This window comes from Coffea arabica, chromosome 3c (assembly GCF_036785885.1).
Source record: "Coffea arabica cultivar ET-39 chromosome 3c, Coffea Arabica ET-39 HiFi, whole genome shotgun sequence".
NCBI classification, from domain to species: domain Eukaryota; kingdom Viridiplantae; phylum Streptophyta; class Magnoliopsida; order Gentianales; family Rubiaceae; genus Coffea; species Coffea arabica.
The window spans coordinates 2381327-2395168 of NC_092314.1; the positions used below are offsets into that span (position 1 = coordinate 2381327).

Here is a 13842-nt window from a genome sequence, read left to right on the forward strand (position 1 = left end):
CCATTTCATTGTTCACCAGCAGCAGCCTAGTACTGATTATTTTGAGATAAGGCTTTTGTTTTCTTGTCCATTTGATATACATATTTTTTTTTTTTGAAAATCTGTTTACATGATTTGTCTGTGTTCTTGGGGTTATAGTATTTGATTAGGTGTAGAATGGTTGGCAGAAAAACAATTGGTCATTTTCCAAGCTGTGGAACCAATGAATAGCTTTTGGCTGCCAATGCTAATTTAATATTGCGTTTGGATCATCACTCGATGCTTGTTCATTGGAAGCAATGGAGAAGATTCATTGTTGACACAAACAAGAAGTCTGTCCAACCCAATTTTCTCCATTCTTTTAGGTGAATTAACTTTCTAATTATCAAGAAGTATGTAAATTAGCTTTGTAATTAACTTCTAGGTAAATTAGCTCTCCGGGACTTGGTCTGGTGGTTAAGGTTGCTGAAAATGGAGCCTTAGCTTCCTGATTCGAACCTTGCTGCTAACAAATTGTGGAGGGTGGGAAATTGTCTGCGGGATTCACTCCCTGCGGGACACCAAAAAAAAAAAAACTTCTAGGTAAATTAACTTTCAAGAAGTAGGACTATAGCAGGAAGAAAAGTTACAAAGTGAAAACCAATAGGGAACGTTGACGTTATCAACAAAAAGATTACAACATTCCTTAGATTCTTATCATTAATATATATGGCTATGTTGACGTTGAATCTTGTGTGAACAACAATTATTTATTAAGTATTTGTGTTGGAAGATATGTGATTGTGATATATGAACCCTTTTACTTATATTTTCCAAACTTTACATTGTTGGAATGGTCGTTGAAGATGCTGACATTGAATTTGTGCACTTTTTGGGACCACAGGATAAGAGGTCGAAACTGGAGGTCCATATGTTTTTATTTACCATTTCAATCGTAGATCTCAGATCCACCGGCTCTCAATCTTCATTTTTCTATGTCTGCCAACTCCAAAGGGATGGTAGGTCAACATTAGATCATCATGTTTACATGGCTAACCAAATTACCCGGGATGAAATTTGACAATCAAGTTGTGTACTACAAACACGTTTGATATTTCTCCCAATTCCCATCAACATTAGATCAATTGAAACTCTAGCAAAAACCAACTTACTCTAGAGGAGGAGTTGGCCACTACATTAATTAACTGTGGAGTGAGAGGCTAAGAATTCAAATATTGCCTCAACTCAAATCTACGTGTCTCTTTATGAGATTTGTTCTAATAAATTCATAAGCGTGCGTGATGCACTCGTCTGATCTGACGATAGTTCAGTCTTCATCGGGTTCTCCGCCTCAATTAGGCCCGCTACCAAAAAAAAAAAAAAAAAAAGGCTCCAGTGAAGTGAAGCCTCTGTAATAATTTCTTGACAAACAGTTGTAGTTGTCATTCTACACAGTAGATCTGATTATTCATTTTCAGTCATCTCATCTAGACGCCACCTAATAGTCCTTTTTTGTAATTTTGTTTCAATAAAAAGTTATATTATTAGTTACTACTTTTATTTGGATTAATTTAATTTTGCATCCTTAAACTATGTCTCGATTCTCATTTTGACCCTTAACTTTAGTTCCTGGATACTTTGCTCTCGCTCGATAATTAACGAGATGTACAAAGATAATTCCCGCTCCCGATCACCTTATTCCTAAAACTAATAATGTTTTGTTAATGGAGAGTGGCAACCATTCCATTAACGTTGTATACTGCCATTCATAATGAAGTAGAATGAGCTTCAAACTTTGAAAAGTTGAAGTACCCCAAACTTTGATTTTGGGGACCAGAATAAAACTTGTCTCTTATTCTCATGTCGGGGGTGATAATTTTGTCTCTTTGGGACTCTTTCATTCCTTCCAATCTATTGATGGCCGAACATTGTACGTAGTTTTCCAGGCGTGCAAGAGAAAACATTTGACGTATTAATCATCTTTCATTGACCTAAAATATATCTCTTTCCTATTCTTGAAGTGATTGCCTACCATCGAGTTTAATAAAAGCACGTAATCTTAACAAGTTTTAAACCTTTTTTATGCAGCAGATTTGCTGATATTGCTGCCTACCTGGTTTTGTAGATTGTCATGTTTCTGCATGTATTATTCCCCGCATCTGATCTTTCTTCTACGTCTAGTGCTGCTTCAGTGCTTCTGTCATCTTGTTATTGTTCTTATCTCTCCATCAACCTCCCGCTCAATTATTCTATACACTAATTCTATTCAGCAACGTTATATATATATATATATATATATATATATATGTTGTATTCTTCAAGAATTACAGAGATAAAGGCTTCACCTGCAACAGCTATATACGACTTCAGTTTGTAATTGGATATCTACTGAATGTTGGAAAAAAAAAATAATGATGAAGAGATGCTAAAACACATCAGGGGACCCTCCCAACAGGAGAATTCTGAAAGATGCTGAAAGATTACTCAAGTTATCATCATTAGATTCATTACAGCTCTACCCATATATTACTCATAGCCATTCTTTTGGAAAATGGCTGGATGTGTGTAGATATTCAGCTGTTGAACCTGATCAATCCTGCGTGAGATCTTTTGAGATGCATGCTCTTGAAATTTTGATTTAATCTGAAGATGCTATTCTCTTTTCTGGGTTTCTTTTTTTTTTTTTTTTGCCATGATTATTTGTTAATTCACATCATCTTTAACCAAGAAGAGAAAAATCATTCAAGTGCAATATAATACCATGACTTCAACTTGATCAAACCTTCAAACAATCATGGCATCACATCCATACGGTTGATGCATCACAATTGATCACAGTCAATGAATTAGAATGGGTCCAATTTCTTTCTTTCTGTCTTGACAAACTGGGAACCAACAAAAAGAAATGGTCACTTGCCCCAAACATGTGTGTGTGAATGTGTGTGCAAAAAGAAAAGGAATCGGGTTTTGTGCTGAGTTTTATCGAGTTCAGTGAATTTAGGCATTTTTTTTTTCCAATTAATTTTGCCATTTGGTCAGTGGAAGTAGTATTGTCCAATGGCTAGTCTAGCAGTTGGCAACAACTACTAATAACTACCACGTTCCACAATGGCTCAAATTACTAGTAGATAACAAAAGATAGGGTAATTATAGTGGCATACCTTTAAGTTTGTCATATTACAAACAATCTTCTTGAATTTAGAAATTTACATGACTAATCATTTTAGGTCTCATTTAGTAGCAAAATAAGGTGGAATTCCTCATATTATATGACAATTCTCTTGGTTTCATTTATTTTCACACAGGATCATTTCGATATATTTATGATATAAAATAATACTCTCACGTGAGGGAGATTAGCACTAAAGCAAAAGAAATATCAAATTAGCTCATTGACCACTTAAACGCATATGCTGTCATTCATACTCTTTCAATATCCAATTATATATTACTTGAGCAAATTATATCCCTCATACTACACAAACCTCTCCTAATGTTGATGTCAACGTAAATTATGCTTGAAGTTTTAATCAACCTCAATGCAAAGAAAAATCAATCAATAAAGACTGCAACTACCATAAAAAAAAAATGATTAAAATGCAAATTAGCAATTGACATAGCATATACAAAACTCCAAACGCTCCTTCAAAGTTGAGTTTGAATTTTCATACTGTAACTTAAGATAAATGAGATACTTGTATCTTCAATCACATTGTAGATATTCTTAACAAAATTCTTAGTTCTAACCTCTAACACATATTTAGCACAACCAAAATCATTCCCATTGAGAGACATCAAGGAGTGTAAACTTGAAAAATTGCTGAGGGCATGATTAAACACAAATTACTCCATAAGGGAGGTTTGTGTAATAATGTCAAAGCTTATGTGTCGTTGGTATAATTAAGAGGAAAATCAAAGTCTTGAAGAGCTCATGGCACCTGTGAAAGACAACTAATGAAAGATGACTTGGCTTGGTTTTGTCAATTTCCTATCTAAAAAAATGTTTCTTTTTTAGTTATATTTTCTCTTGCGATCAGATTTTGATTGCAAGGAACGAAAAGCAAAAGGGCGTAAAGCAAACACGGCACCAATGACCATATTAACAAGTGAATGAACAAATTTATAAAACAGCGAGGAGGCCGGTTCTCTTTTCTTTCTCTTTCCGTTTACAATATTCTTCTTTCCAATTTCATTGAACCCAGCATCCTAATTTGTATACTGCTAATCTTCTTCTTCTAAGCCCTCTCTCTTTCTCTTTGTATTCTGCAAATCTGATATCATAACTGGAAATTATACTTCAGTTTTGTTGTATATAATTTTACAGACACACAATTTGAACTCCTTTGAAGGAGTTTTAAATTTTTATATTCAAAAAGTGAAACAGTTGAGAGGGGGGAAGAAGAAGAGGAAAAATAAGGTCTTGGTTTTGTCTGAATACTCATGGAACAGCTCATTAACTTCATAATAAGACCGCCCAGGTAAGGGGAAAAAAGTAGCCTTTTTTTTTTTAACCCTTTTCTTCTCCTTTTTTCTTTGTATCAAGGCACTATTTTTCTCTGTATCACTTTTGGTATGGAGTGTAAGAGGTGTTGAAGTTTGAATTTTTATGTGCATTCTGAGATGGATTTTTGGTGCTTTTGTTGTTTTTGGCTTTTATAAGTTGGAATTTGTAGACTTTTCCAAGTATTTGGTCATATGGGTTCTTTTTTTTTTGTGTAGTAATTTGGTTCAGATTTGATGCTTGTTTGTGCATATGCTAGTCGAATCTTGTGTGCTGAGTTATTTTAGATGGAGTTATGTATGTATGGAGTAATTTCATGGATGTGAACTGATTTTAAGTTGTTTTGTATATCATTCTAAATTTTGAGAATAAAGAAGTTCTTGCTGAAAACATTGTCATCAATGTAGTTGTAAATTTGATATCGCTGTCTGCATTTTGGGCACAATTTAATGTACATCCTTTCGTATGGAAATTTGTGCTGCAGACTTTTTTGGTATAGATTCAATCTTGAAGTGGTGGATAAAGTTCATTTCCTAGATAGATCAGAACATATGGGGGGAAAACAAGCTGAATGCTTGAGTGTGGATTGTTTTCCATTACCTTGTGGACGACTTGCGATCAAACGTTTTCTTTATGTATTTTCTCTGCTGTCTGACTGCTGGTGGTTCGATATCCAGGAACTGCATTTTTGGAGTTGTCGATGCAAAAGTGATTCATATATATTAGGGAACTTCTGGCAGGAAATAAATAGGCAGTTTTTTGGTGTGACAAAAGTACTTGTGTGATTTTCCTAACTTCTATGCTAGGAAAGCAATTTAAAATTTTGGCATGCTCCTTAACTTTCTACAGAAAAATATTTGCTTGCATCTGAAAGTTATATATTGCACAAGAAACGGGGCATTGCTTATGCGACTAATTACTGTATATAGTAAACACCCAGCTGACCTGGTCATGAACTGGTTCTATCTTAGTTTTCAGTTTGCTATGAAAGAAATTGGTTTTACAGGTAACATTACCATGTTTTTTTGCCTTGCAGAGCTGAGTACAACCCAAAAAATGATTTGTTAGATCAAGAGTTCAAGCTCAAAAGGAAATGGTACCAAAGGAAGGATTTGGAGGTAAGATGATCCTATATATATAGAAAGCATACTTTGTGTGGTGCTTAAAACGTGATTTACTATCTATTTGCACGTTTAAAACAATGGTTATTGAATGTTTACCTTTTTTCTGGTCATAAACCTGCATAAATGGCACTAAGTGTCTGAGTAATTTCCTTATACTTGACCAGAAACCTTTTCTTAATCCCAATTTGTTCAAGTAAGTTTGACTAGTCATAACAGAATGCGCATTTGGCCTATTTGATATGAACGAGTTGAAGTGGAAAGGAGGCTTCAGAGATGCAGAGTTTTCAGTTGGGAAGATTAAGACTGTATTATGTTCTGTATCTTCTTTTGCAGTAAACCTGCCGTTCCCACCTGCATAAATGTTAGATGGTTACTTGCACTCTTCGGGACTTGTATATCCCTTTTGTATATCAGGGCCACCTTTTGTTATCTTATCAACTTAATTCATCAAAAAATAAGATTTGCTAGGTCCAATGTATATTAATTAATTGTGGAATACTTTTGGGATTGATATGATCCATTACTATTTGATAAACCTAAAATTTTCCCATTTAACTGATTTTGGTGGTTCTGTTGTTGTCAGAGGGAATATGTCTTTGCCTGCATTTAAAATGATGAACTTTTCAGTTTACTCTTATTTTGAATAATAAAAAGTTTGAAACCTATGCAGGTTTCAAATTGTCGTGGGGAGATTCTTCAATGTAGCCATTATATGCCAATAGGTTTCTCAGAGGGGAAGGCATTGCCTTGTGTTATATACTGCCATGGAAACAGGTTAGTGAAGCTACAAAGTAGAACAAATTTTCATGAGTTCTTCAATTAGGAACCCCTGTACCACCTTTTCTGGCACAGATATTTAACTTAATTTTCTGTTAACCTTGTAACCTGACACTGACAGTAATTGTTTGTGCTTAACATCCTTTGCATAGAGGAGAATAAAATACCTTTCTTTTGTAATTGTGTAGAATTTCGAGAAATGACGTTCTTTTACATACATTTTGTCATCAGTTTGGTTTACACTAATGTATTGTTCTTGTGATAACATTCCAGTGGCTGTAGGGCAGATGGAAGTGAAGCTGCTATTATATTATTGCCGCTGAATATCACAGTTTTTACCCTTGATTTCTCTGGATCTGGGCTTTCTGGAGGGGAGTACGTCTCTTTGGGTTGGAATGAAGTAAGTGGAAAATGATATTTCCACTGCTAGAATTGCAAATATTACAGGAAGAACATGTATGGATTCATGTGAACAAATATCTTATACATAAAATATCAATTTGCATACATTAAGTAGTTCAATTTCAGAAACCTGTTAAGCACTTTTTGTGTAGGATTCTTTTCAACAAATTTACTATTATGCATATGCTTGTCTATCACTTTAAACATAAACAATGGACTTAATTTGTTTTATAGTTTAAAATGTGTTAGTGTGCTTCTGAGCATCATGTCTTAAGCTACAACTTTGGACACCTTGGCTAATGTTGATTTTTTTTTTATGTACATCTATGTGACTCCTGCAAATCTATTATGGCTTTTCTACTGGAGTAATAAATCGTTGTTATTATTCATGAAGAAAGCTCTGGAATGACCCTTAAGTTCCATCTCTGATCTTTCATAGACTTCTACCTGCTGGTTATCTGTAGTTTAGAGTAATTTCCCTTTCCCATTGTTACTTGCTCGTATGTCTCAGTATAGTACTGCTAGAATTTGAGGGTTGACTCTTCATTGTATGATTATCTAATGATAAATGTTGTTATCTATTGGTTCACCGTCAGAGCTTGTTCCTGTTTTTCTGCATTTTGCCTAAAAGCCATGACTTTTAAACTCGCATCAGGGACAATTTTAAGGGGATGCTTGGGGGTTGATGATTTGCCTTTACAGGAGAAAGCTTTTCTATTATGGAAAGATTGGTGCTTTGAAGTTTCTTTGGAGTTCTCTCTCTCTCTCTCTCTCTCTCTCTCTCGGTAGAAATGTTTTCCTGTGACTCTCTCCCTCTTTCTCTCTCACAAGTTTGTAGACGGTTATGTTTATAGTTTCACTGGTTGGAAATGTTCTTTTCCTTCTTCATCTTTCTCCAACTCTCTCACACAGTTCTGTATATAATGCCCCATTCATGTTTTTCTTAGGCAAATGTTTTGAGCACCATCGTAGGGCAACTAATCATATGGTAGTAGCTTCTGCTGCCCACTTATGTTACTGATAAATGGGGATTGTGGTTTCATTTGCAGAAGGATGATCTCAGAGCTGTGGTGGATTACTTGCGGGCAGATGGGAATGTTTCTCTAATTGGCCTTTGGGGCCGTTCAATGGGTGCTGTGACCAGGTTTCTTTTGTTTTTATGATTGTATCGTAGATGACCAATATGCTTAGACCACTAGATGATAAATGTTTTCAGGATATTATTTTTTGTTGTCTTACTTTTGAAATTATTCCTGGAAATTGTTATGGTATCTCTTAAATGGCCAGTCTTGGGAAAGAATCTAGAAGGCCAGAATTCCTAATTCAACTTGTCTGGACATTGACCTGAAAATATTGTGATTTTTTCTTTCTATTTTGAATTGGTCAGTCATTACAGGCATGGCTCCTCAAGTTGTTTCATGGGTGATTATAACTACAAGAGTGTGAAATAATACACAATTAGCTATTAGCTTCTATAGGTGGCTTTAATGCTTTGGAGGTTGAATAGATCCTGAAACTGAGAAAGAAGAGAGGTTTTGTTGCAAAATTGGAGTCTCCATAAAGAATGGTCATGGCTGGCTATGGAAATTACCTGAGTTAATTTCACGTACCTATTTTCTGGGCTGTCACATGTTATGCATAGAGGGCCCTGTAGGATATTTGTTAGTTTGCTGCTTCAATTTTTTTTCAGAAGAGTAAAAAAAAAAAGTAGTGTTTAGGAGGAGACTTCTGACACATTGCTTTGTTTCTGCTTTCAGCCTGATGTATGGAGTGGAGGATCCTTCAATTGCAGGAATGGTTCTTGATAGCCCTTTTTCTGATTTGGTTGATCTGATGATGGAGCTTGTGGATACCTACAAAATACGGCTACCTAAGTTTACTGTAAGAAGATGAATCTTTATTCTTTTATCTGCTCATTGTCAACCTAATCGAATGTACAAAAGGCTTATGGGTTTCTCTGCTTATCCTGGGCTTGAGTTATATCTCAGATTTATGGTTTTCCTCCTTTCCAGGTCAAATTTGCAATCCATTATATGAGGAGAGCAATTTTGAAAAAGGCCAAGTTTGACATAATGGAGTTGAACACCATCAAGGTATCTGCACCTAAATGATCAACTTAAGTTATCAGATTGCTTTCCAGCCTGTAATTTGGAAGTTTTCCTTTGATAAGTGGCTTTTAAGCTTTTTTTTTTCTGTATAAAAATTTCATCTGAATTAATAGATCGAAGTATTCTTTAGTGCAATTCCGTTCGTTTAACTGGAACTAGCTCTACTCTACCTGACATTTTCTGGGCTTGGACCACAACCCTAAAATGTTACCAGACCATTACTTATTTACTTTCTTGATATAAAAATTGGATTGTAAAATACACATAATGAGCGTCCATTGTGGATTATGTTGGAATTGGTTGAATAATTCCTTTCACGATAACATGTTTGAATGACTTTAAAGAACAGACAATCCTTGTCATGTGGTGTTTAATGGGCTAGGCTGAAAATTGCGTCTCATGCTGGCTGTTCATCGAGTATCAGTGCCAATATGGAGCAAGTCAATGATATCCACGGGGAATGAGACATCAACTTATAGTCTACACCATGTAGACTTGCACTCCATGTTTTGTTTCCCTTCACAAGTGTAATAAGATTGTCAGTTTTTTCTCACTTAAGAAATAAAACTTTGATTTGACAGATTTATGTCAAGTTATAAATACACATTTTTGTACGATCTGTGGTGTGGCTGTGGAAACTGGGGAAATGTTGCATTATGTGAGCACTCACTATGAATTCTAATTAATGATAATAATATGTCTTAGTGTTGGATGATTTGTTGTGGATTGATGATATTCATTTGTCATTCCTTTCCCTTTTACGGTTTTATCTAATTATCACCTTCAATAGTTTTTCCACACCTTCTATTTTTTTGTTTTGAAGGTAGCCAAATCTAGCTTTGTTCCAGTCTTGTTTGGTCATGCGGTTGAGGATGACTTTATACAACCCCATCATTCCGATCGCATATATGAAGCTTATGTGGTAATCTTTTCCATTTCAGCTGTAGACCCTTTGTAGTTCAATGATACCAGCTCAATATTGATTTTACAGTTGCATCTTCCCTAACTTTTGCTCTTTACTTGGGTAAATATTTGTAATAGAATGGCAGTAGTAAATTGGGTAATGGATCTTTGGGATGATGAGCATAGGATACAAAGAGGAAAGGAATAAGCAAATCGAATTAATACAATGGTTAAAGCCTTTCGATGTACCTGGTACCTGATGAAAGATCTGCTATCTGCTGTGAAAATAATTTCTTTTATTTTGCCTCCCTTCTTTCTATTTTTTACCTTGCTCTCTAGAAAATCAGTCCCCCTTTTGTTCTGAAATTTACCAGTGGAGAACATTTTTAGCATGCTTGGTTTCATTTTTTTTATATTAGATTACAATTTGACTTTGGGTAAAATATTTTGTATTCTGTTATTACCCTGGGTAAAATATTTACCTAGTTAAGTTTTTATTTAGGGCTAATCCAAGAGGTTACTGGTATTCCAAGTTGGTCATAATTGAATTTGAAGATGGAGAAAATTCTTTGTGTTGTCATGTGGTGTATTAAAGACTTTACACCATGTTAGTTAGAAGTTCATGCGCAGGATTCTTTTATTTATCATAGTCTGAAAACGATCTTTGGTTATTCTCATTTTAGTTTATTGGTATTTTTTCCTCATCTAGGTGATTGCGTCCTTTTTCTCTACAGCTTCGTAACATGTTTCATATTTTTGTTGTCATCGCAAATCTTGAGGCTATCTGATTGTGGTTTAATTGCTGGATAAGATTTTTTTTATTATAATTATGTAAGTTTTGCTGTTTGATTTATTCATTTTTTAGTATCTGATCTTGGCAGGGGGATAAGAATATTATCAAATTTGAGGGAGATCACAACTCTCCACGGCCACAATTTTATTTTGATTCTATTAGTATCTTTTTCAACAATATTTTACAACCTCCGGTTGATGAAGTTGGAGGTGCATTCTTGGACATGTCACATGATTATTTTGGCAGGGTAATTTCTCACTCGAATGCGCGTCATTGGGTGTTTTAATCATGATGAATTACTATAATATATATATAAATATTTTAAACTGGGTATTTTTACGTTACAGGGTTCTTGGAGTACTGTTGATGAAATGAGAAATTCGGATGAACTGTTATCTTCACCTGTGGGTATGATTATTCCTTTATTTCCTGATTTAGGGATATGTGCTAGAATTCTTCTTGTTTTGAAGAGGAATTATGAATTTTAGGTCCTGGAGCAAACAGTACTGAGGATGCCATTAAGCAGCTCCGCTCCAAAAGACCTGTAAGTAGGACAGAGGTATGATATCAATGCTTTACCATCATGATTGAATTTGTCCAGAAATAAAAGCCTGCCTGGACGAATTAAGAGAAATGATGAATCTGGTAAAGGCTGGGGGGTTAAAATATGTTCCTTTGTCCAAATTATGCGAACAGTCTCCAGATATGCAGGAAATGAAGATCTTTGAAAAAAAAAATACAGGAGTAACCTCAGTTGCAGCTAATGCCTGGAAGCTTCCTTTTTGTATTTTGCTTCATAAATAGATTTTATTCGATTTCTTCTTCTAAATTAACAATCTTAGGCGCAGACGGCGAGCTTCGCATCTATATTTTAATAGGTGATCATCGATGTGTTGGTCCCTGGAATAGTTTGGTGGGGTTGCCTTGTTGGAACATTACTCTAGATTGTGTTAACACAGTCCACCAATGTCATTTTATATATGCTAGATGGATAATCATTTTCTGTTTGACATTTTTTAGGTCCCTTCTGGTATGTCATCCAAGGATGAACAGTCTGAAGCTCAGGTATCTCTTTAACCATTTTCAAACACCCACCATTTGGCTGAGAGAATCAAGATGGAAATTATCATTGCATTGGAAAGCATTCCATCAAAAGACATTCTTCTTCTACCTAAAAACTTCTTGGTTCTTTCTCTTCCATTGTGTATATGCTAATACTTTTGAAGAAAAACTTTTTAAATGGTTTTGGAGTCCATGTACCAGCTTATCTTTTCTTGGAAATGGTATTAAAATTTTTCTTTTGAGGGAAAAAATGGGTATCCCTGGTCGATCAGAGATCATGCATAGGAAACCTTTATATGTAAGGTGATGTCGGACATCCTGGAAGGGCATGAGCATTTTTGAGTGTGGGCATCCTCAATGCATGTTTTGTACTATACGAAGTCCATTGAAGACTTTTTCTTGATTTAACTTGGCATATTTGTGCAGTTGATGTAATACCAATAAAACCTTTTTATTGCAGGGAGGAGGCTCCGGAAGTGATCCTGTTGCTTCATCTTCTAAGATGATAAGCTTTGAACTTGCCAATGGTAATCCCTATGGTCCTCATGTTCCTGCATCGATAGATGATGATGAGTATGTGGAGTATCCACTTGACAACTTGGCAGATTTTCCAAACAATATTGAGGAAGAAGAAAGGGTGAGTGGATAACAATATTCCCTCTTCTTGGCCTTTTATCCACCTTTTCATCCTATGCTTAAATTTGCTGAATGTGTCAGATGCTTATGGTAGCGGTACTTGAGTCGTTGAAGGATCTGGAGGTCAAGCCCCCTGTTGTCGAGGAACCTTCATCAAATGTTGGCAACAGGCCTCCTCCTGAACCATCCCAGAAAAATGATCTGCAGGATCCTTCTACAGCGGCAAAATCTGAACCCCTGACTGAGGAGTCTGCCACCACATTAGAAGCCAATCCGCCTCATGTGGCACCTCAAATTCCACTTACTGATGCAAGGAATGAATCCAGTGGTACTCCAGCTACTACTGTTCTAGGTCCCCAAGCAGCTGAAAGTAATGGGCCTTCTCCTTCAAGTGATGCTAGAGTTAGCAACCAAAGCTCATCTGATAGTGATGTAGTTGGCACAAAAGCCACCGTAACAGTTGTAAAGAATCCGTCAAGCAATATCATGGATGGTTTATTGCGTCGTTGGGATCTAAACTTCTTCCGAAACAAATGATGCTTTATAGCAAGATGTAATATTCTGTTCTCTAACAAAGAAGCTGGCAAATATTAGTGTGTTACAAGATGGTTTTGCAAAGAAAAAGCAGAAGAAATTGCAGGCTGTATAGTCCATGTTCGTTGGTGATCATCATGTTCTTCTCTACTCTTTCAGGAATTTGAACAATGAAGAAATGCTGAAAGGAGCAGATGGCAGGTAGTTTGTTTAAAAGTTTTACCCCTTCTGGGTCGAAGCCTATACTTTGTAACAGTATTACTGATGGATGTAGGAAGTTCCCAGAATAGTTTGTTAGTGACATTGGTTGTAATTAGTGTGGAAGAGGTAATATGTTTTTTGGAGGTGTACAGTTTTAACAGTTGTAGGCACATGTTGATGATAGCTTTGGTCTTTACTGTTTCTACATGTTTACTTAAGCCCACATATTTAATTTAATCATCCTAATTTTTCTTTCTTTCTTTGTGGAAGTGTAAAAACAAGTTAAATCTCCTTTGTTTTGCTTTGATAATTTATTTGGCCAAACCATCATCTCTAGTCTCTATGTCAAATTAGGCAAAAACCTGTTGATGGTTGCCTTTGAAGAATAATGATTAGCTTACATGTGGCTTTTTTCTGAACAGGTTGAAATTATTAGTAAGATTATGGAGGTTTTGTAGGTAAAATGGAATTTGTCCCTTCAAATAATATTAATAATTGATCATTAGGATTGGTTCAGTGGTCAGAAGGTATATTGCATTCTAATAAAAAAATTTTGTTCTCGTTTCCTTTTCTTTTTTTCCTAAATAAATATAAATGTTTACTCACACTAAATGCATATATATATATATACTCGAAAAGTATCAAACAAGAAGATATCAGGCAAGGCAAGGAAAAAGCTTAGCAATTAGATGTCATAAATACACTTTATTTACAATACTTTGTCAACAATAAGAACGTCAATATAATTTCATTAACATGTAAAATATATATAAATAAGAAGGTCTGCTTTAGATTTGATTCACTCAAAAACTTTTTTTATTGGTTCGGAAATAACTAGCATAC

At 35.2% G+C, this 13842-nt stretch overlaps 1 protein-coding gene across 5 annotated transcripts; it reads left to right on the forward strand.

Annotated features, from left to right (window-relative positions):
* Positions 1 to 3943: 3943 nt before the first annotated feature.
* On the forward strand, positions 3944 to 13259 carry LOC140037509 (uncharacterized). Of its 5 annotated transcripts, XM_072081785.1 has the most exons (15): positions 3947 to 4096; positions 4283 to 4436; positions 5496 to 5577; positions 6254 to 6357; positions 6634 to 6760; positions 7812 to 7906; positions 8520 to 8643; positions 8775 to 8855; positions 9694 to 9792; positions 10655 to 10813; positions 10914 to 10974; positions 11055 to 11125; positions 11587 to 11631; positions 12089 to 12265; positions 12346 to 13259. In XM_072081785.1, exons 2-15 carry the CDS (start codon positions 4399 to 4401, stop codon positions 12799 to 12801), a joined length of 1719 nt encoding a protein of 572 aa, XP_071937886.1. In that variant the 5' UTR covers positions 3947 to 4096; positions 4283 to 4398; the 3' UTR covers positions 12802 to 13259. The 5 variants fall into 5 exon arrangements, with proteins under 5 accessions (XP_071937887.1, XP_071937885.1, XP_071937886.1 ...); XM_072081786.1 differs by having other exon boundaries at positions 3944 to 4436; positions 11055 to 11110; XM_072081784.1 differs by having other exon boundaries at positions 3945 to 4436.
* Positions 13260 to 13842: the final 583 nt, after the last annotated feature.

What these genes read in the sequence shown, in the direction of transcription:
- LOC140037509 (XM_072081784.1), top strand. Translation starts at nt 4,399, where the DNA reads ATGGAACAGCTCATTAACTTCATAATAAGACCGCCCAG. An exon ending in CACATGATTATTTTGGCAGG is followed by an intron (nt 10,814 to 10,913) that starts GTAATTTCTCAC and finishes TTTACGTTACAG; the next exon opens with GGTTCTTGGAGTACTGTTGA. An exon ending in GACCTGTAAGTAGGACAGAG is followed by an intron (nt 11,126 to 11,586) that starts GTATGATATCAA and finishes GACATTTTTTAG; the next exon opens with GTCCCTTCTGGTATGTCATC.